Source organism: Lissotriton vulgaris, chromosome 1_1 (genome assembly GCF_964263255.1).
Source record: "Lissotriton vulgaris chromosome 1_1, aLisVul1.2, whole genome shotgun sequence".
Lineage (NCBI taxonomy): Eukaryota > Metazoa > Chordata > Amphibia > Caudata > Salamandridae > Lissotriton > Lissotriton vulgaris.
In genome coordinates, this window is record NC_141685.1 from 470821591 (window position 1) to 470846152 (window position 24562).

General features: G+C 43.0%; 1 protein-coding gene across 1 annotated transcript in view; it reads left to right on the forward strand.

Annotated features, from left to right (window-relative positions):
- LOC147747365 (interleukin-12 receptor subunit beta-2-like) overlaps positions 1 to 24562 on the forward strand; it is a 553753-nt gene that overhangs the window by 217878 nt on the left and 311313 nt on the right. Inside the window, exon 7 of the mRNA XM_086936246.1 lies at positions 8688 to 8830. Within this exon, the coding sequence (XP_086792372.1) occupies positions 8688 to 8830 (143 nt within the window). The remainder of the gene's footprint in view (positions 1 to 8687; positions 8831 to 24562) is intronic.

The following is a 24562-nucleotide window of genomic DNA, read 5'->3' on the forward strand; positions in this document are numbered from 1 at the left end:
GGAAAACCACCTTATTCCCTAAAACGAGGTCATAAACCACATACAAATTGAACAGTAATCCCCTGAACACACTAATAGTATACAGTAATATAAAACAGCATTCATCTTCTTTGGTTCTGTAGATTAAATATTTTCCTTTCTACTGTGGATGATGTCACTGAAAAGCCCAATGAATATCTTGTGATCTTAGCCAACACTCATCGCCTTTTAGGGAAATTATCCAGCAACTTCTTCTGGGCTAAGAGAATATACAAATGAAGAAGTTGTGGTACGTGTGACTGTAAATCATGAATGTGTGAGCACCTCCTACAGAATTGGTATCAATAGTAGAAAAATGTTCAAAGCTTTTTCTGCATCAGTGTATACCCATGCATATATTGTCGAGCAGGTTACTGCAGAAATATATACGAGCATCAATAGTATGATGAAGACAGTTTGTACCCGGCTTGCGCAATAGTGGAAACCCATGCGTATACCATTGAGGAGGTTAAATCAGTAATATAGATGGGCATCAATTGTATGACAAAAACAGTTTATCAGCTTTTAGTGCTATACCCATTTTCTGGCAAACAGCTTTTTACCTCTTGGGGTATAAATAGTAGCGGAAAGCATTGATAGAGATGGAGAGGAGAAAAGTGCATTATTACCCTCATGTTGCCAAGGCTGTGATTAAGTGATAAGTGCGTATAAATTGCTCTCCTGTGTTGGGAAGAATAATGAAAGAATATAATCCAAATACGATACCTATTGAAAAAAGGTAGTTATTCTTGTCAAGACATAGGGGCCGATTATGATCTCGTTCGGAAGGGCTCCGAATTGAGTTTGGGCTTGCCAAACCTGATTTGGAAGCTTTGGGTCCGACCGAAACGCACCCAGTTCTGAATGCCCGAGTAAAATGCCCGGAAACCGTAAGGGCTGTCTGAATCGGTTCCGAAAGGCATTTAGAAAACTCGGGCCTTGGCAGGCCCCCCTTCAGCAGGAGCCCTCCGAATTGGGCCCATGGGGGTACCCATAGGTCCCCTCTGCCCACCCATGCACAGTGTGGCAAGCACATGTGGTGCCTACCACATGGTGCATATTTTTCCCCAGCAACTCCTTTCTTCAATGGGAGCCTGTGTTCGCGTTCGGAACACAGGCTCCCATTAAAGACAATGGGAGTACGACCAATTTGTATCCGGAAGCATCAGCATGCATGAAATCACTCAGTTGGACTCCCCCGATCCGATTCTTTCGGAAAGCATTCCGGAACCGATTCAGTCGCCAATCAGCCACATAGTAGCATTAACAATAGTACTATGAGATAAATAATTGGTAATTGGAAACCACAGTTTGTCACATTTTACTGCTAGCTGTAGAGAGTTCAGATTAAACTCTGTTCAATCTGTGGTTGTGAAATATTAAATTCCACTAACAGTTTACTGGAGTGTAAATTAAACAATTATAAAAAAGAAATTGAGTTTGTGTTAAGGTTGCGGTGCATGCTGTAAAATGTATTTTGGCCCAGATTTATCCCAGGTGGGAACTGGCCAAGTACAATGCAACTCCATTTCCTACAAAGCTTTGTTAGGAAACGTAGGTTTTTCCATATTGGGAGATCGGAGCAATTTATAAATGAGGGCAGCTTTTGAGGGCAAAATCTTAGAAATAGGACTAAGCTGCACATGAGGAGCGCCATGGCTAGAGGAAGTAAGGTCCCCAAGTGAAGGACCTTTAAGCTCATTATATAATGTGAACATAATATTTGAGAGATTTATTGTGCTGGATTGTTATGAGACAGAAACAATAGAGTTATCCTTTAATAATTGTGAAATGGAGAAAATGTCCTTATCCGTCCACTTATTCCATGACATGGTTTTACTATTTTTCATAATCAATTTATTTTACCAGAAGAGTCAAACTGATCAAAAGTTGATAAGTTTGAGACAAACAAATACATTGTTTCAATAAGGATCAAGAGTGTGATACAGTAGACAGCAAGCAAACTTTAGGCAGATTAGATGTAAAAATAATATTTTGCAAGCAAAAGGGAAAACCAAAGCATGCTCTAAATATAACCATAACGTGCTAATGTTGGAGACAGGATCCATTAAATGAACCTGAATGTAATTCCAAATTTATATTGTCTCTATTCCTTTTTTTGAGCCTAGAGAAGCAGGAATTTATGAGTACCTCAGAAGGACTAGTCTAGGGAGAATATACATTTTGGTAGTAGTTCACAATGCAAGCAGAAATATCAGAAACTATGAAAAAATGTTAAGCCATGTCATTGACAATAGATTTACAGCTGGCTTCTACCTCTTGCACTAACTATTTTCCTCCCACCAAAATACCTCACATTCATTGTAAGAAAAACTCCACAAGCTTTTCAGTAGTGAATTTGTTATAGTGTTATTTAGCTGCCATCAACACATCCAGATCAGCTTTAATATTTTTCCTAAGTATTTTAGTATAGCATAGAATTTATGTTCTAACCTCTTAATGTTATCGAGAATAGCTGCAAATAGTTTTTCAGCATTTTTCTTTTTGAAAGAAACATAACTAAATATAACCTCTAGAGGCTGCCCTAAATGCATCCCAGACAAAGTGGAAAGGAGAGCTCCCTGTATTATTAATATCAAAATATTATTTGACAAAGTTTTCATTGGTGGTAATGAAAGTCTTATCAGAAAGCAGGGAGTTATTAAATCTCCATCTAGATTTCCTATTACTGCTCCACAGAATTTCTAGGTCGGTCCAAACCGGGGTATGGTCAGAAATCAGAATTAAGTCAATTTCTGAATTAAACAAATGTTGAACCATATTTTTTACTTAAAAACAAATAGTCAATCCTAGTTTGAGAGTTATGTGTAGTCAAGTAACAAGAGAACTCTATAAGATCTGGGTTAAACAATCTCTAGGAGTCACATAGTGAGCTCTTTGATACAGTATTTTTAAATGCCTTATGAGCACTGTCAGGAACAAATCGAGCTCAGGAAAGCCTATCAAGAAAGGGGTCTATTATATTATTACAATTCCCAACTAGGAGGAAATTATCACCAGCATATTCAAGTATTTTCATGTGTAATGAGTTTCCCACAAAACATTATTTTAATGAGGAGGGCCATATACATTCATCATTGAAAGAATATGTTCCTCTATTTTGATTTTAGCCAAAATCCATCGTCTCTCAGAATTATTTTCTTTTGAAACAAAAGAAACAGACAATTTCTTGTGGCAAATATAGCAACACCAATATTATTAGAGATAGAAGACGAGAAGAATATTTCAACAACCCATTGCTTCTTAAGGTTAGCAACCTCAGTATTAGATGTGTTTCCTATTATAAAACTAGCTGACCCTTGAGCCTTAGCGAAACTTGATAAGGAAATTCCCTCACAATAGGATTATGTAAACCCTTTGCATTTAATGTAACAATGTTAAGATTCATTACAAATATTGTGATTAAAAACAATTAACTTAATAAATGCAGAAAATGTAACACTCCTAGAGGAAAAAACTAGAAAGAAAAACAGGAAGGAGTAACAGGAAACAAATGAAGCAAGAAATGGAGAATAATTCTCAACAGACTAACAAAGGCATGAATGAAGACAAAGAAAAAAATACATGTCTCTACTCGCAGTTGAAGAATATGGATATGAATTGAAACACTGTATAGACTCTGAGGGTGGTGGAACACCTAAATGCAGGTATGCAGATCGTGACTCTAACAAAGGAAAAATGAAAGAAAAATATATATATACCAGAGTGACAGATTAAAAAGAAAAAAAAACACAAGAAAGTACAAGGAATATGGGAGATGCATAGCTTAATAATGACCAGTAGAAACAGAAAAACTAAATAATGTTATTAAAATCCCTGAACTTACCAGTAAGGACTTAAGGGTAGGTAAAAAAGGAACCAGGAGTTAAACAACAAGAGCAATTTCATATGGTAGAAACAGAACAAGGGACTGTACAATATTCCAGTCTAAAATATAAAAGAAAATGATACAAGGATTAAGAATAGGCATGTGATTGTATGAGGCATTTTTATGGTGAAAACCTAACCTAAAGGCAGCAGAGAGTGCTGTACAAGATCAATATTTACAACAAGGGGTGGAGATCAAAGCATAGAGTAACATTGGGCAGTCCTCATGGATATGGGGAAGTTGGCTTGTTAGTTCTTTTTTACAATTCTTAGTCTACAGTCTGATGGTGGTCTGGCTGCAGGCTTACCAAGAGCTACATGAGATGGTGTGCTTGACTGCAAGATAAGCAGGGGTGCTCTTCATGATGGCTTTGTAAATGATGCAGTTGGCTTTCATGAATGTATGGGCCAACCAGGGGTCCCAATGGAGTTCCATAAGAAATTATAAAGAGAATTTTCTAGAAAGCTAGAAAAACGTAGTCTGATCTGTGTCCTCCTTTGACGATTTTTTGAAGAAAGTACATTTGATTTCCTTAATGAATTAGGGAGGTGATCAATAACCTACTGCAACTTTCGTCCACAACTGTATGCATTAAAGACCAGAGGAAACCTTTTCTGCATAATTCAGCTTTCAGTTCGCACAGCACACCAGACAATTGATGAAAGCACAAATGGAGAGGTTTGGAAGTCAGTAAATGATTACATCGAATAACACACTTTAGGATACAGCAATTGGATGCCCTAATCAAACTGAACAAGATGGAGCATGGTGCACTGTTAACATTCTTTCAGGAAACGACTTCTAAATCAAAAAAGTTAGAACGGATGTTTTCAAAGAACAGTGTGCATATTTTCAACCCTAAGCAAAACTATGTTTAGTGTGTGCATTCGATTTGAACAACACAGGGATGCAAGAAAAAAGTCTGAGAGCATTTGTTCAGCGTTTGCCTCAAAACAGGGGTAGAGGCCTTTACAAAACCTAAGGAAATCTGTCAGAGACTACAGGCACACAAAAGATACACATGTCAATTTCAAGCATATCCTTCTCCCAAACTTCCCATGAAGTCATTTCCCTTGGGCCAGCTTAATTTAGGTTGTGCTATAACAACACAGAAATATACACATGTGAACCATAAAACCGCACATATGATACAAACCAACTGCTGTGAACCTTGCACAGTTCAGTGGGATATCTGGAACCTAATTGCCTTGTCGGTCAGGCCTTAGTTGAATGACAGGCACCAGCAAATTAAACCACAGGGCTGGCCCAAAGCCAAATCGACCTTCATCTGTAAGCAAAAAGCTTTTCAGTCACCATGGGAAATGTTGAGCAGGGAAATGCATTGCAAAATTCTAACTAGAATCCAAAAGCCTGCTGCAGAAAGTGTTTTCATATTGCGAGGCATATTGCTCTCAGATCATTTCACTATTATAGATCACACTCAGGAAGTGCATAATCGGAACGTGCCTCTCTCACACATGTGCAATGTGGTCTTCAAGGGACTATACTTATTTGCTGACAGGTAATAGGGTCATGGGGATGCTGGGAGATTCTGTAAACAAAATGTCAAATCTTTAACAGAAGTTAGGGAAAGGATGTAAAGTAAAAGTAGATGCAGTTCAATCAATCAAAATTCCTTTATTTTGCAATCTATCAATTGCATACAAAGTACAAAAGTATAAACAATCATCATGCACAAATTCTGTCAAAAAGATACTTTCCATCTAAAAACAATAAAAACAGTGATCGTTATAGTAGATACAGGTATTGTGAAACCAAACAAAAGCCAAAGTATTGCCTGGAGCACAGAAAACTCGAACAAGCTTGTTTTAAACAGCTGCATTTGAGCTAGAATTTTGAATTCAGAGGTGTTTGAGAAATCGGGTGGCAATATGACTACATATTTAAACGCATGGATATTCATACAGACCATGAGTCTGGCATTAAGCCTCAAAACAGAAGAGCGCTGACGCTTCTATAGAATGTGAAGAGGCTGGTTACCCCGATAGGAAGTGATACATATATTTTGCTTGTACACACATACCTGCTACCCACGTTTAGGAGATGCTCCCCTGTCGAAAGATTAGTTGAACAACACGTGTCACCAAGATTGGAAACCTAATCATCTCTGATGACGCTTTTAATAGGATTGCATCTGAATAAAATGAACTGACTTTGGGCTATATTACAGATCAGTATTGACCAGAAAGCTGGTATTCTCGATGTCCCACCCATACACCCTAGATCATGAAAGATTAAAGAGAGTAATCTCTCACATTTTGGTTGAGTGGTTAAATGGTTTGTTTGAACAATTTACTGACCCATGGTGTCTTCACTGTCTGTCGCTCCACTGGAGCACAGAGCAATGATCACACTGCTGGGAGGAGAGACGTCAACCTTCATGGGATTACTAGTGCTCAAATGGAATCACTCATGCCCTGGTTGGTCTCTCAAAGGATCACGGGCCATCCGACAACTTTTAAGAAGGCACAGACTCCATCGTACACCGCTTCAACTAATTTGATAAAAGACTGCAGGCGGTCTTACTGCCGAAGGGACTGTTATCCCCGATAATTTCTGGAAACAAGAGCCAGAAGTAATACGCGATAATCGCCTTGGCCGCGTTTTTAGAACCAGTAATGTGTCAATATTGTTGGTTCGTCTTGTGGGGGAACCAAAGAAACTTACCTATGAATACCTAAGAGATTAATCCATCCAACGCGACCTGCACAACAAGGAGTGTTTGAATAAGCAATATCTAGGAGGACGTTTGTTGTCCACAATAAGACTTTTCGTTATATGTGGGAAAATATATTTTAATCCTGAGGAACGTGCTGGCTTTTAATGAAGTTGCCAAAACCGAAACGTGTCGATGCTTTGCTAGAATTGTGACAATTTTCAATTATGTCTAACTATTGTGTCCTTTTCTATTTTAATTAGAAACATTTTCTATATTTTGTTCCCACCATGCTTGAATTTTTTATGTGATTATTTTATTGTATTGGTTAGAAACACATAATTAATGTACTGTACTGGTGTTTTTTTAATGGTTGTTGAAATAAATTGTATACATTTTTAATTTTAATTACCTGCACCATCTTTGCTCTTGCTGGTCTGTATGAATCTAGTTAATCATGTATGTCTTTTTGAGTTTGTAATTAGAGTGTCTGATACATAAGGTTACCCAAAGGGGACACTTTATTTGACTAACATCCGACAAACCATCCAGAATAGGCCTAAATAAATGCTGAAATGTTTGGGCGAATTGCTTTGCTCCTTGCCTGAGTTTGCACTGTGATGGTGTAAGAAACTGCGTTATTAGTTGAGAGGGATGAGAGCCCCACTCAAGTAATAAACATAATCCCTGTCAGGGCGAACCATAAAAGTCTCTCAATAAACCTGTGTTTAACCTTCTGGTAGTTTGGTACAAAAGTAGTCAAGCTCTGGCTAATGTCGAACATCGGTTATGCACTGGGAGGATACCCTTCCAATACAAAATACTACGCCTAACCAAGCTCTACATTTCCCGCTTAGGAAGTGTGCCATACAGTGCAGCACGCATGCAATGCTGGAAACATTTGAAGAACAAAATACATTTATCTTTTATAACACCTGCCTCAAAGAGCTGACTTTTTTCAATGCAAAGCCTTGTCTGCCATTATTAGTAGACAGGGCTTTGCATCAAAAACCGTGGGTGGTTGCATGGAAACGTTGATGTATCATCCATGCAATACTCCTTTGATGCAAAGTAATGCAAATAAGCAAAAGTTTTCCACTGGAAAGTTACTCCCAAATAACTATTTTGCATTGGTTGACACAAACTCAGGACTACAATTGTTAGTAAATCTTATCCATAGAGGTGCCAGCAATGTCCCGGAAGGTTTTGCCACCAAATTGGCTGAACCAGATGTCACTGGGTAACCTCATGCAGAAAATGTACGCACAAAGTAGAAATGCATTGATGGTGACCATATAAATAGTCTTACTAACAAGCTTGGGTTGTTTTCTTGCAATTTAGCCAAATGGTAATGATGCTACTGTTTGTAGAGGAGCTGCCTCTGTACCGTGGTGGTTCCAATAGCAGCAACAGAGAAGGTTCTCTCAAAAGTTATCCAACATCATTTTCAGAACTCTAAGTGTGGGTGGGAGATCCATGAGTCCTGTTGCAGCAGTTATCTAATTCAGGCATTAGTGAGGAAAAAAGAGGGGGGATATCAAAGATCTCTCTTGCCTCATTAACAAAGGCATGTGTGAAAGAGAACCAGTGTGATATTGTTTTACATACTCTTACATGCCTTTCTGAAGTGTTGCTTAAAACATCTCAAATGGGAATAAAATGGGAATGGTCAGGAAATATTTATGTATAGTTAGTACAAACTGAAAGGCCTGTGCCCTCTTTGCACTTTTCAAGCATATTTGCAAAGGTATGTAAGAGTGCGTACAAGAGTACTCCTGTAGTACTAAGTCCCATACTGATACAGGTTTTTGGTGATTGGCCCTTAAATCTCTGAGGGGCAGAAACCTCTATTTTCTGATTTGTCAAAACCAGAAGGAGAACCAATATACCGAATCTAGCTGGTAATTTTTCTTTCCAATCAAACTCTGTCTTTGATGGAAGTGAAAGGTAATCATGCAAATGTATGAAGGGCGGTTCAACTCATATGCAATGCAGTTATACAAAGCAACACTAGTGATTTAAATGTATTTGGTTCATGTCTTATCTGAACTACAGAAATGTAACATGTTTCAGACCAGCTGGCTGTGTTTTATTTATTGATAGTGATACCACAGCCTCCAAATCAAGTCTTAATAGAATGTCAAAATTCCACTGCAAACAATTGTACCGTTAAATGGCAGGATGACCAAGACACGCATCATTTTCAGCTAAGATATCGTCCAATAAGGAATAGCTCCTGGAATAAGGTAATGTTTTTTTTTAATTTTCATTTTAAATCCTTTTAATTACCAGAAAAATGTTATGTTTATTTTAGCGTACTTGTCCATATATATCTATCTTTCTAAATGCACAGTATTTTGCCCAGTGTGGCCAAATAATCACATATTTCTTACAATACACTGTCACTGGAAAGATCGTGTCAATCATTAAAGTAGAAAGAGCTGCCTGTATTGGGATTCCAGTCACCCAGTCCCGCTTCTGCAGTTTGTCCTTGTAATTCTTCAAGACTGACTTCACTGAGGACAATCAGGAAAAATATGACCCGACAGCACTCCCAACTGTTGAAATCCTGAAAGAGCACCACGTGCAAAATAGAGCGTGCATGTAATATGTTATTTTTAAAAGTAAGTGTGCAATTGTTGTGTATTGATGCACAAAAGGCCATATACTTTTGGGGGCCCTCTAATTAGGGTCTGCAAACCTCCCTCTCTGAGGTGCCAGCCTTGTTCTGCTGGTACAAAAGGGCGTGGTGATGGACGGAGCATCTGAATCAATCAAACACTCACACCCAGTCAAAAGATCTGGGTTTAATCCATCACCGTTCTTTAGCCCACTCTGCCACCCCAGTTCAGACATGGCTATATGCAAATCAGTCCGACCCTGTGCCTCATGGGAACAGTCCAGCCCGAACTGCCAAGCCATGTTTTCCCTGGACCGGAAACAAGCTTCCGAGGACCGGTTTCTGGCATTCCAGCCGTCTTCAGCCCGGCTTGCTTGAATCCAGAGGCAAAGTGAGCAAGGGACTCACGTCTGAGCATACCCTGCCACACTTATGGCGGCCAAAAGCGGTACAAAAGGGGGTGGTGATGGACGGAGCATCTGAATCAATCAAACACTCACACCCAATCAAAAGATCTGGGTTTAATCCATCACCGTTCTTTAGCCCACTCTGCCACCCCAGTTCAGACATGGCTATATGCAAATCAGTCTGACCCTGTGCCTCATGGGAACAGTCCAGCCCGAACTTCCAAGCCATGTCTTCCCTGGACCGGAAACAAGCTTCCGAGGACCGGTTTCTGGCATTCCAGCCGTCTTCAGCCGGCTTGCTTGAATCCAGTGGCAAAGTGAGCAAGGGACTCACGTCTGAGCATACCCTGCCACACTTATGGCGGCCAAAAGCGGTACAAAAGGGGGTGGTGATGGACGGAGCATCTGAATCAATCAAACACTCACACCCAGTCAAAAGATCTGGGTTTAAATCATCACCGTTCTTTAGCCCACTCTGCCACCCCAGTTCAGACTTGGCTATATGCAAATCAGTCTGACCCTGTGCCTCATGGGAACAGTCCAGCCAGAACTGCCAAGCCATGTCGTCCCTGGACCGGAAACAAGCTTCCGAGGACCGGTTTCTGGCATTCCAGCCGTCTTCAGCCCGGCTTGCTTGAATCCAGTGGCAAAGTGAGCAAGGGACTCACGTCTGAGCATACCCTGCCACACTTATGGCGGCCAAAAGCGGTACAAAAGGGGGTGGTGATGGACGGAGCATCTGAATCAATCAAACACTCACACCCAGTCAAAAGATCTGGGTTTAATCCATCACCGTTCTTTAGCCCACTCTGCCACCCCAGTTCAGACATGGCTATATGCAAATCAGTCTGACCCTGTGCCTCATGGGAACAGTCCAGCCCGAACTTGCGCCATGAATTTGCAGCGGTTGAACCACATTCTTCGTGAAGTTCGAGATCGCGAGGAACAATTGGTTATAGCATCTATCGATATCGCCAAAGCGTTCGATACGGTTGATTGGGGGTACCTCCTGGAGGTCCTCCGAGTGGTGGGCATGGTCCCCAATTTTTGTCGCTGGGTCCGCCTGTTGTATACGGCCCCCTGTGCCAGAGTGAGATTGGGCGCGGGGTGTTCTGAGGAGTGGCGGCTAGGTCGGGGGACGCGACAGGGGTGTCCCCTCTCGCCACTCATCTTTGTGCTGCAATTGAGTCCTTGGCGGTCTGGGTCCGCGCAGAGATGGCGCAGTGGGGTATCCAGGTGGGGGACACGTGTAATGTGTTCTGTCTATATGCGGATGATGCTCTCTTCTATTTGAGGGCACCAGGTGAATCGTTACCCATATTGTTGCGCCACCTCGACCGCTTCGGGGAGGCCTCGGGATTGCAGATCAATCGCGGTAAGTCCTTGATCTTTCCTCTGGTAGGCTACGACGATGGACCAGAGTGAGGCTTACCGGACCTTGGACTGCGCTGGGAACAGGAGGCCTTTCGGTATCTAGGAATTCAGGTGGCCCCGTCAGACTTGCAGGTACTGGCTCGAAACGTCAGTCGGATTATTACGTCCCTACAGAGCTTGGTAACCTTTTGGAATACTTTGCCACTCTCCCTTACGGGACGGCTTGCTGTCGCAAAAATGGTGATGCTTCCCAGGACGCTATATGTCCTCCAGAATTCGCTCTGCCCTATTCCCGCGCGAATATTTCGTACGCTCAATACTTTGCTAACGTCCCTGCTTTGGGTGGGATGACGTAGCCAGGTTGCGCTACACATCTTAGTTCGGAGCTGGGAGGAAGGTGGCCTGAAAGCTCCGAGGTTTGACTTATATTACTACGCGGCGCAATTGCTGCCGGCAGTGAGGTGGTTCGCGGATGTGGACGAGTGGGAGATGCAACTATTGTCTGGGAGTGACACCGAACGGATACTACAGGTGGCCTTGATGAAGGGGAGGGGAGCGGATGCGACCCTTCCATATGTGGTGCGCCACACGGCTGCAATCTGGCAGAGGTGTGTGGAAAGGGTACTGCAACGGGTCCCCTTTCATAGGGAGTTGCCGGTTTGGATCCTAGCACTTATTGTGGCTATGGAGGAGCACATGTCCTTTAGGGACTGGAGAACTGGAGGCTGCACAACCTTGGCTGACCTCTACCCGGGCGATTCGTTTGTCTCTTACGAGGAGGCTGCGGAGGCTTTTGGGCTGGGTAGGGTGACAATATTTACACTATCGAGGCATTCAGGGGAGGTGGTGAGGGAGTTATGGCCCCAATTCCCGGAGACCCCTCAGACGTCCCATACATCATTCTCTCCTGTGGTAGGGGTCGTAGACTGATTTCCTTGCTTTATTCCGCACTGAATAAGGACTCGGATCCACCGGTCCAACCTGTTTGGAGCGCCTGGGAAACAGATCTGGGGGCGGCCCTGGAAGCGGGGCAGCGCAAGCGCATAGGGAGTCTCACACGTAAAGTATCATGTAATACACGGTTTAAGCTCACACACTTTAATTTTATGCACCGCACCTATATGACCCTGGTTTCCTTGAAGCGCTTTTCACCAGATAGGGAGGACACCTGTCCCAGATGCGGGGCGGAAAGGGCAGGGTTCTTACACTTGGCCTGGGATTGCGCCTTGGTGAGAAGTTTCTGGGCGGATGTGGTGGGACTTATAGCCGCCGCTACCGGCCTTAGAATAGACTTGACGCCGCTCCACTGTCTGCTGGCTCTGGTTCCTAGGCCTAAGAAAAAGAACCTTCCCTACAAATTATTGCAGCTTATGTTAGTCCTGGCGCGGCGTATGGTGGCCATTACATGGATGGGGCGGAGGGCCCCGGAGATTGCCACGTGGCTGAGGGATGTACAGGAGTGGTCTCTGGCAGAGGAGACTCATATGCAATACGCGCGCAGGGATGAGAGACTGCAGTAAGACTTACTGGCATGGAGAATCATGTGTGCTGCCGGTCTGACCTTGAGTGATTCTGAGGGGAATAGTGAAGAACTGTTCACGTCTGAGGGGTCGGGAGCTGAAGGGGAGGGGGGGTAATGGGGACTGTTAGATCTGCGTTGTCGGTGGCACTCGGCTGCTACCTCACGTTCACTGTCGCTATCTCCTGATTGTAATATATGGGTTTTTATTATATTCCTCATGACCGTTTCTTGCCCAGTGATACCTGTGTCCCTTCAGTGCCTTAATGAGGTTATCGTTCTGCATGCAACAGTTTTTGTATGATGCCGCATTTGGGGGGGACTGTTTTTGTTTTATTCCATAACAAAAAATAAAGTTTAAAAAAAAAAATATTTGTGTTAGCCTTCCTTTATGTTTAGTATACATTAGTTTCTATTTCTTAGAGGATTAAGCAGTAGTGAAGGCCCTAAAGGAAGCTTTAAAAGCATCCCAATTATTGTGTAAGGAGGTATCTCTAGAGTCATTAGTAATAAAAAATTCATTAATAAATGTAGTTGCTTCTGAAATAAAGGAACAATCTGATAAAAGGTTGTTATTAAAACCCCATTGTCCTTGTTTATAGGTGGTGATAGATAAGTCAATAGTAGTGAAAATAGGTGCACGGTCAGAAATAAAAATAGAACCAATTTCTGACGAGTGGAGGCAAGGTAGTAATGCTTTGGAAATAAGGATGTAGTCAATACGTGATCTAGTGTGGTGTACAGGGGAGAAAAAAGTAAATTCAGAATAATCAGGATTACATGTTTTCCAAGTGTCAAATAGGGGACGAGATGACAAAGCAGCTTGGAAAGATTTGTGATTTTTGTCTGGTTTAAATTTACATTTGGATTATCTTTCTGAAAAAGGACCAAGCCAATTATTGAAATCACCACCAACCACTAAGTTAGCATTAGATAAAGATAATATTTTCAACTTTATGGTTTGCCAGAATTCTGGATCAGGCTTAACAGGACCATACATTTTGAAAAAAGTAATTTGTCTTTTCTTAATGATAGCATCAACCAACACCCAACGACCCGTAGGGTCACTATCTGAAGACACAATTTGGGCATAAATAGATTTGTGAAACAATATAGGAACACCACCATAACGATCAATAGCAGGAGAAAAAACTATTTGAGTGATCCATTGGCATTTGAGTTTAAGAGATTCAACATTGTTACAGTGTGTTTCCTGTAAAAAAGCAACCTGGGTGTTAAGCTTAGCTAAGTGAGACAATACCTTTTGATGCTTGACAGGATGCCCCAGACCACGAACAATCCATGAAACCACATTAACCATGAGGAAAGACTAGGGAATACATAAGGGAACAGGAGCACGAAACTGCATAAACAAAGAGAAAAAATGGAAAGACAATGGTGAATTGTAAGGATACAGAACATTTAACAAATACAAAGTAAAAACTAAGATAATTACCAAAAATCAAGACTAGAAGTGAAATAGAACAAGAAAAGGTATGAAGAAAAAGAAAGAAGAAAGAGGGAAGAAATAGAAGGAAGAAGCAAGCAAAAAGATTAAAGAATAACATTCAGATCTGTGAAGACAGAAGAAATCGAGATAAGTGGAGCAAAGTGAAGCCAGATGACACAAACCACTATAGTAAGAAAAAAGAAGAAGAGAAAAAGAGAACCTCATCAAAATACGGAAAAACAATCAGGAAACATTTAAAACGCATGTAGGTTAGATTCAGGATAACAAGCCTAAGAGAATAGAAAAGTCAAACATTGGTATCCATTCCATTAGGTGAAAGGTTGTGAAGATAAAGTTTAAGTTTTTCCGGATCATCAAAGGAACGTGGCCGACCATCATGTGTAATCTTACAGAGACAAGGATGTAGGATTCCATATTGTATGTTGAGATGTCTCATCAGAGGACATAAGGCAAGAAATTCTTTGCGACAAGCGTTTGTTGCATTGGTGTTGTCTTGAGAATTAAAGATATTTTGGCCTGACCAATTAAGTCGAGGTTTAAGTCTTACTGCCTTCACAACAAGCATCAGCTCAATGAATTCTAGGAAGAGCATTATAATTCCACGTGGTATATTGGCAGAAGGGTTTAGACGACCCAGAAGATATGCTTCTTGTATATTGAGGGGATTCGTCCAGTTTGGAAGATCAAGAAGCTCTGGAAGGAATTTCTGTAGAAAAGCGACCATACTTGGACCCTCAATATTATCCGGAAGACCATAAAGGCGTAAGTTATTTCTACGATTGCGATTTTCAAGGTCCTCAGTGTGAAGTTTTAATTTATGGATTTCCTGTTCAAGTAACGGAATTTTTGTAGAGACATCCTGTAAGTCGCTAACAAGTTGTTGCAATTCCAAAACCTTTCCTTCCATAATGATCCATCTCTCCTCAATCTGTTTTAGTTTTTCGTTGGTAGTGGACATAAAAGGTTGAAGACCATGTACTTCATCTAGTATAGAGTCCAAGACAGGATTCTGGGACTAATGAATAGGAGAAGGCGGGTCATTCTTTATGTTGTTTTGGTTTCGTACCAGATAAGGAAGATCTAGCATTGTGGAAATCGATGGCCATTGTGATTTGTAAAGGGAATCACCAAAAAGCTGGAGGGATAAAAAGAGTTAATGGCAACAAATGACGTAGAAAATTTAAACCTCAAGTTTGGCACCTCAGATAAAAGGTTATAACTTGTTGAAGAAGAAACATTGCTCCAGGATCACTATATAACCACCAGTAAGTCAGAAAAACCCCATAATGATGAAAAATTGGTAACCAGATGAGCATGTAACAGTGGGGCATTCATTAATCAACTTTTTTAGAAAGAAGACATCAGAAGAGACTGTGCGTGGAGAATAACAAGTAACAACCAGTGAAAAGGAACTGCTGAAAATCAAATTATATTTGAAGATAATAAGAAAGCCATTGTGGTAACATCTTCACTAGGCAAGAGTCAATAGGTAGACCTCCAAATTGGAACAACAGTAAATGTAGAGTGCTGTGTTTGTAGACTAAAATTTCTCCAATGCCACAATATAACAGCAGATGTGTAGAAAAAACGGCATATCTGAGGGCAAATGCTATTTAGAAGGAAGTAGAAATTGGAGAACAAAAAAGGAGGTGCTGAAGAATAATTACTGTCACTGCATTATAACGAAAATCGGCTAAAACAGATGTGAGAGTGCCACGACTTAAAATGACGGCCGCTCGCGTTTTCCTGGGGAGAAGTTCACCGCTACGATTATATTGATGAAGAAGAGCAGGAAACAAGCAAGAAGTGGTATTTATGTTCACCGCATCTTCAGGGAGCAGGGCCCGTCACGGACAGCGTGAGATATCGGAAATGAGTCTCAGGATTGTCTTTGGAGGTTCGCATCGAACACGGAGCTCACAGCAGGTCCGCCATTTTCCTCGGCGTGCAAACCACGCCCCCTCGGATTTCTGTTTTTTATTCTCTAGTCCACTTGAAAAGGCTGTAATGGCCTTCGCCCTTCAATGGCTCGATAAAGTAACCTCTCCTGTCTGTTTGCCTTCAGTTGTTTGTTGAAGAGGTGAACTTTCCAACAGCAACAGAGCCAGAACCACATCAGGTACGAACAGTGGGTCCATCTGACTTGCGGTATTGGACCATACTGAGGTGCTTGGAGCGATGCTGCTTGAACAGCTCTGGAAAGGAGAGTGACACAGGCTCAAGAAACAGCACACAAGCCTGTCACAACATTATGCTCCCACCTTCTGAAGCTGTGGGATTGTCTGGATATCATTGGAAGAAGTGGATGACTAATAAGGGGCATGGACTGATTAGGTGTCTTTCCAAGAGCACTCACTTGGAGGTCACTGGTATAATTACCAGTGGCATGGATCCAAGATGTATGGCTTAAGCTGGGATATGTGAACAACAGGATGAATGTTCCAAAATCCAAGACATTCACATATAGAAAGTTACAGGACTGTTTTAACCACTCCAAACTGGTTCTGGGGCGGTCTCTCTCCACCACTAAGACTTAACACCAGGAAGCTAAAGTGTGCTTTGGGATAAAAAAATCCCTCTTCCTGAGGGTGAGATTATTACTAATTTACAAAAGTCCAGGTCTACTCCTAGTCTCTTTTACGTTAGTAAAATGTATAGACATTCCTAGATTGCCCTGCTTGGGTTAAGCTGGATCATAATCCTTTCCCAAGATATCCTGCCAAGCTTAAGTCATGGTATCTGCTCTGAGAACAGTATTTATCACCTGACCAAAGCAGCCAGTTTCAGGCTAATTAGCCAGCAGGCCCTTCAGGTAGGAAAAGTAACTTTTTATAAGTTATGTTTCCTATATTTTTGGCAAAAACCCAACATTACCATTGATTTGGATTTTAATAAATAAACACAGTGGATGAACTGTCTCAGTAGCTCATGCAGGTAAGAGCGGTGGGGCCCGTGGGGGGAGATTGACAGACAACACCAAAGGAAAATTAAATAACGTATTACTTTTTCCTTGTCGTCATCTGTCAAAATCTCCCTTCCCCCCCAACCCAGCCCACCGCTCTTACCTTCAGTGGCCACAGCTGCTCTGTAGCTTTTTTCAAATCAAAGCTACAGGAATTACACATTAATTATATTTTAGCTTTTTCTTCATAAAACCAGCTACAACTCTAACTGTGAAAATAGTTTTTCGAGGCTGGTCACTGTAGGAATATAAAAACATTAAATTAGTATATGTTCTATTTTTAAATAGCAGGTACCCAACCTTGTGGGATTCAAGGTCTTCTTAGGTGTGACTTGTTCAATATTTAAAAGTACGTTTTCCCTCGAGCCAAAAAAGAGATTTTTACTGGTTTGCCTGCAGGTTTAAAAGCTGCTGGAGTCAGACTACAAAGGTAGGTCCTATGCCATGTTCTTCTTGTCAGCCTATGGAAATGCACAATCCGTGCTGCAGTCCACAGGTGACATTTAACTTTCAATGTGTTGGTGTAATGTTTTACATATGGTCTTACTGGAAAGTTAATTGGGGATTGGCAAGTATTACCATGTTTCAGGGATCCAAGCATATACATTGGGGACTGAACAGCAATTCCCCAGTGCACAGGCTTAAAAAACCAACAGCATCTCAGTCTACAAAAAAAATGAGATGACCACACAAAAGAGGCATTTACTCACACTTTCCTTAACATTTGAGGCACATTCCATTCCAGAATAGCCCAAATCATTTTCGGATCCATTGAGAAACCAGAGCAATTCCACCAGAATCCCAGCTCAATTTCTTTCTTTTAAAATGCAGACTCCTTGTTTGCAGGTTAGTTCATACTGTTGTAACCTCGCCAAAGTAGACTATGCAAGAACGTAGGAGAATACAAACATGCCACCTAAGCATATATGTAGGAGAGTCATCCTTTTGGATCTGATCACCCCAATTTCTTGACTTATACTGTTGATTACTGACTCTGTAAGTTCCCTGGGCTCTGATATCCAGGTCCAGTGCCACTGCTCTGTTCTTAAAAACTATATGGCGATTGCTCTAATTGGCCAAGACAATTTACCTGTAAGTCAGTAGTACATGGTAGGGCATGTAGGTTTAGAGAACCCAGTAGACCAAATGCACTTAAGTGTGCACTGCTGTGGTGTCTGGTGTCATTTTATAGCAAGACCTGCTTTGCAGGCTAGTTTTAAAATGAATCCATGTCGACTTTGGAATTAAAGTACTTTTCAAAGTCCACAACTACCTTTTTATTACATATAAGTCAGCCCTAGTGTCTGCCCTGGGAGCCCCAAGGTTAGGGTTGAGTGTTATAAAAACCAGCCACCATATAAAAGATGTTTTATATGCCCTGGTAGGGAAAAACAGCCAAAGTCATTTTTCCCCATTGTGGTGCTGTTAGCCCCATAGGTTAACATGGGAAGGCTTTATTAAACTTCAATAAAGTCTAACTTTTGATTGTAGTAAGCCAGCAACATAATTAAAAGTATCAACATAATAGTTAAAATACATCTAAGAACTTGCTACGGTCGGATTTATTACAACTAAAACGTTTTAGAACTTACTATCCTGAAGTTACCTAAAGCAGCCCTATAGTGGTCTCTTCTAACTGGCCAGCCTTTGACAGCCTGAGCCAAGCTGCTCCCTGAGTAGGTGTGAAGAGGCATGGGGGCTTAAACAATACAGCATTTGGTGGGAGGAGATTTGCTTCCTGGAGAAGCCAGGGACAGGAAAAGGGCTGAGCAGATAAGGTGGATTCAAAGGCAGGAGAACAGATGTCATAGACCCCAGACAGCCCCACTTCCTTGATGCTAGCCAGATGGTAGCCCCCTAATTAGATTCAGAGAGGGGTTGGAAGGGGAGGGTAGTGAATGATAGCCACTCCTGTGGGTTTGATTAGCCAGACACGTACTCCAAGGAGAGAATTTCTCCAATTTTATTTTTGGAGATTAGCGCACTCTGAGTTAGAAATATGGCACACTTTGGAGGAAGTGGTGATAGCAGAGAAACAGAGAGAGGCAGAGGATGAGGCTTGGTAAGTCAAGATGGCAGACACAGCTTTCTAGTGCTCCAGGTGGGAGGCCTGGCATTTGGGGCAAAAATACCCCCAAGCAACCCTGATTGGCGAAGCCCAATGTTGCCTCTGACTGGACCTCAATGCTGGACAGTGGGCGATGCTGATTCTACAGGCCTCATGGCTGCTGACCGTTGGGGTGGGGTATTCAAGGGGACCTCACTGCTGTACTCCCCTCCCCATGGCTCACAACACTCCTCGCATGTGGTAAGACTGGCCTAGTGACCCATGGTTGGCACACCAGAGGCTCCCAGACTAGCTAGATTACTGCATTTGGCTGCTTAGGGACCTGGTGCTCGAGGCAGACTGAATGAGGACTCTCTCCATCATGACAGAGACACCACCACCCTGTTGAGAGTACACCCTTACTAAAGGGCCTGCAAGGGTGGCCCTGCCCTGCCCCCCAGCCCTCTACCAGTGAAGATCCAGGGAGAGAATCACAGTCACATGATCCAGGCAGGGATATCACCTCCGGAACCAACTCCTGGCAGCCAGGAACAACCACCCTGCCATCTATAAGACAGTAGGCTGGACATTGCTACCTCTACTCCAGACACTCGCTCAAAGGAGGCGCTCATCCCTTCCGAGGTCGCAACCTCCTCTTCCTGGGGCTGCTGCTGTGCTGCACCCTTATCGCTCCTGCCTCAACTACTCCATGACCACCTGAAAGATGGGCAGACTGTGATCGGCTGCACCCATGCCGAAGCCTTTGGTGGTGAACCTACCCTGCCACTATCCTGGACCCGTATGGAGAGGTGGATCTCGCACAGCTAAGGTGATCCCAAAGATAAAGATTTGTAATGAGCTTTCGTGTGCCGCAGGGTAGTAAACACTGTCTAGCCAAGCAGTGTATAAAAGAAGAATCCAAAAGAAGGTCTCCCGCCTAGGGAGAGGAAAACCCAGCGCACTACTTTAGTAAGACTAGTGGTCTAGTTCATGTTCAGTTTAAACAATAAGTCGTAATCCAAAGAAAGTTATCAAATATCCAGATATATTCAGAGGAGAGGAAAACCCAGCGCACTACTTTAGTAAGACCAGTGGTCTAGTTCATGTTCAGTTTAAACAATAAGTCGTAATCCAAAGAAAGTTATCAAATATCCAGATTTATTCAGGTAGATGTGACGATGTTGAAGTAGATAAAGCACATGTGCTTTATCTACTTCAACATCGTCACATCTACCTGAATAAATCTGGATATTTGATAACTTTCTTTGGATTACGACTTATTGTTTAAACTGAACATGAACTAGACCACTGGTCTTACTAAAGTAGTGCGCTGGGTTTTCCTCTCCCTAGGCGGGAGACCTTCTTTTGGACTATCCTGGACCCACCACTGCTAGACACTACCCTCCTCCTTTCAACTTCGGACAAACTGGACAGAGCCTTAGCTTCATTCAATAACTTACGAGTTTCCATAGAAACCCGGTATGGGGCATTGACGGTGGAGTTAAGTTTTGCAATGGTCACAGTCCATTCAAAGGGCCAGATACTTCATGCATTTTTAGAATACTACTCGTCTGTATATCATGCACCCTGAGAGGCATACTTAGCTGAGGCGAATGCCTTCTTCTCAGGCTTCACCCTCCCGTGTATCACCGATGCCATCAGATTCTCTCTGGATGCCAAGATCACAATGGTCAATGTGAAACAAGTGATCCAGGAGTTCACTTGGAACAAAACTCCAGGTCCCGATGGGCTGCCTTTAGAATACTATAATGCCTTTTCAACCAGCCTGGCAACCGGTTTTGCAGGGATATATAATGAGGCACTCCAAATAGGCGAGCGCCCCCTTCCCTCTGGGAATCTCTCTTAGTCTCAGTTCTCATGCCTGATAGGAATCCCACCCAATTGCCATCATACCGGCCTATTGCCATCATTGGGACAGACTACAAGATCCTGGGAAAGATTTTCTCCAGTAGATATGTGCAAGTACTTCTGAAACGTACACACCCCGATCAGAACAGCTTTGTCACTGGACGCAGCATATCACAGAACATTAGATGCCTATTTCACATGCATGGTCAGGTACAGCAATGGTTCCCTCACGTGGCCTGCCTCATACTAGACATTGAGAAGGTGTTCAGTTAGCTGAAGAAGAAGAAGAAGAAGTTAAGAGTTTTGTAAAGCGCTTGATCACCGTGCGGTTTCTTGGCGCTAGGGACGGATAGACCCAGATGAAGCAGACAAGACCGTCTAGGGCAAAAAGGCACGAGAAAAAAGAAAAGTCTTAAGGGCTTTACGAAAGTCAAGATAACTTGGAATCGACCTGATAGAGAATGGGAATGGGAATGGGAGCTGATATGAGATTACCATTTCCAGTGTCACATGGGGACATTGGACCCGGTTAGGAAACAGCACTTTTCGTGCTCACATTCTTAAGTTGCCTTCTCTCCCTAAACACGATGAAATTTGACACACATTCGTTTGCATGCATATACAGGATAAAATTCTTCTAACTCAGTTTTGCTTACACTACCACTTCATAGCCACTCTATCAAAACACCTTGAACATTCTGTACAAGGGCTAAGTTCTTCACGCAAGATGTTGTTATTTGTTTTGGCCGCTAAACGACAGAGCTATCACAATAGAATGAAGTATAGCCGCCTGGCTGGGGCTTTGGCATGGTAATATGGAGGATGCTATTAAATATATGACATTAAGCCTTTGTTTAGACAGAGGAGCATTTTGCTGACACTGAGAGTTCGATCCATGCCAGAATTCCAGCTCAGCTGATTCCTAGTTACCTCATATAAGGGATGCTGTCAAACTTTGCACCAGTACGGGAAGCTTCATGACACTAACCCACAGATAGCAGGAAGTTAGATCGCCCTACAGAGATTTGGCAGATTCATTTACCCTAGACATGATAGGTTAGGATGCGCTAGTGAGGAGTACAGTATATGACAGTACTTGTATGCAAACATATATACTCTGTAGTAGGCAAAATGGTTGAACTATGTATCTTTTTCACCATTCTCGTAATGCTTATCACATTATTTTGTTTCCTTCCATTGATTATTGCAGCACAAGTATTTTACTCAAGAATCACAATGCTTCAATAAATATTGAAATGCTTTACTGTGTATTTCTTGTGTATCTCTTTCACTATGCATAAGTAACTAAGCAAAAGGGTTTTAGATTGGTTACCATAATTTTCTTGGGGAGTCAGGGTTGTCATGTTCTGAGGTTTCACAATCATTTGTTACCCTGTAAGGTTAGGGGTACTGATGGTGCACTGTGAGCTATCAGGACTTTGGCCAACATATCCTGGCGGTGTGTGTGGAATCAGTCTTCCACAGTTAAGATAGTGCTTTTGTTTAACAAACACACAGTTTTACTTGGGAAAGTATAAGCCATATGACACCAGTTCCTCATCTGCATGGAGGTAAGTGACCATTTGCTTGCTTACACCAAGCTACTTTACTCCAAACTCACCATCCGGATAAGATTGGGTCACCTCATCTTTTCATCATTTCCAGTAGGACGAGGTACCGGGCAGGGATGCCCACTCTCCCCTGCGCTTTGTGATGGCCATGGAACCCCTTGTCATCCGGCTGAGAGGGGAGGTCAGACATGGGGTATCTCCCTAGCAGATAGGACACACACGGTATCCTTACATGCAAACTATGTACTTTTATACCTACAGGACATACCGTCTGACATTTGCTCACTGCACAATTCACTGATTGAATTTGGAAGTGCTACAAGGTTCTGTTAGAACGAGCCAAAGTCGTGCGTCTATCCGGTCTGCCCCGACCAGCCACCACCGGAAACACATCATTGGTGAAACAAAACTCCACTGGTGTGGGAAGGTGATCAACTTTTTGGTAATCCACCTCTATCACACCCCATTGGACCTATATAAAGACAACCTCCGGGCCGCCCTGGCTGGCATCACATCCCAAGTACAATTCTGGAAGGATCTTCCTCTGGCCCCCCATTGCCAAGATAGCACTAGCAAAAATGGTCATTCCCCCCGTCTCCTATACTGTTTTGCGAACCTCCCAATAATCGCTGCAAAGACCTTCTTTGGCAAGTTTGACTCTTTGCTCTATGTCCTCTTCCGGGGTGACAAACGCTGCCAAATTGCACTGAAGACCACAACTCCCGGTGGTCTGAGGAGGACTGAGTTCTCCCTCCATCAATGCTTTTTTTCTAGAGGCAACATTACAGTGGCTGTCACGTTGGGCAGCTGTGTGCTACATGGGAGGGTTGAGCTATGGACTGGGCCCTCTAACCCTGTCCACAATACGGGGCTTCTTCCTCTCCAAGATCGTACCCCCTTCCACCTGGCCGCTGCAGGTGTTGGTAGCCTGTGCCTGTATAATCCGTCTGCACCATTGCATGCAAGGCAACCCCTGCATATACTCCGGCACTCCCCCTCAGTGGTCTCATCGTTTTCCGGGGTTTTACACATCCCAGCAACTACGCAGCTGGAGTGAACACTCCCTGGTTACCATAGGGGGCCTGTTCTCTAACAGACGCCTCCTCACCTACGAACAACTTACTGTAGACCATGGCCTCCCACAAGGGCAGTTTTTCTTCCACACACAGCTTCAATACACCTGTCTTTTGCAGCACACAAGATTCGGAGCCAGTTTCACACCCAGTGCTGTAGACTATACTTACCATGGGAGAGGGGTGCCAACTGATCCCATGAACATACAAGGCCATCTGAGAACTCACTGGAACACCCTTAACAGCACTGCGAAACAAGTAGGAAGAGGACCTTGGGAGTGAACAGAATGACATAGAATGGGACCAGACATTATGGATTCCCCCCCAGCCTGCTACTCGAAATGTCAGCTTAAAAACTATACAGTTCTTTATGCTCGATCGGGCCTACCTGACCCCTGCACAACTAAATCATTTCTTCCCGAGGCGCAACTCAACTGCCCATATTGCTCTGCATTGGACACAGATTTAAACCATATGCTATGGTCTGCCCCTACCTGGCTGGGATACTGGAAATTGATACACATCACACTATCGGAAGTCATGGAACTACCTGATGTTCATGCATTGGAAGCATGTAATGTAATGTAATGTAATGTATAGGCATTTATATAGCGCACTACTTACCCAGAGGGTCCCAAGGCGCTTCGACCGCTGCGAAACCCTTCCTGGCTTCCCTGAGAGATGGTCCCTTAATGGGTATCTCCAGGGTGAGACCAGGCATCCCCGGCGGTCTGGTGGGGCCGTTAGTGAAGATGAGGCAAGCTAATGCCCAGAGTTGCCGAGTGTGATCGCTGATCAGAGTGGGCACCGAGGCGAGAGAATTATCGAGTCCGCTGACCCTGGTCCAGAAACCTGCTGCGCCGGGAATCGAACCCTGGTCACGGGCCGTCCTCTGCTCTCGGGTCTGCCGCCTCTAACCAGTGAGCCACACTACTTCACAAGCATGCGCCTTAGGTACATGCTTCGCCACTCTGGTGCTTCTCTTTGCCAAGCATGCACTCACACTCCAGAGGAGATCCACGGTTGTACCACTGGTAGAAGCTTGACAGGGAGTAATGTGAAAGT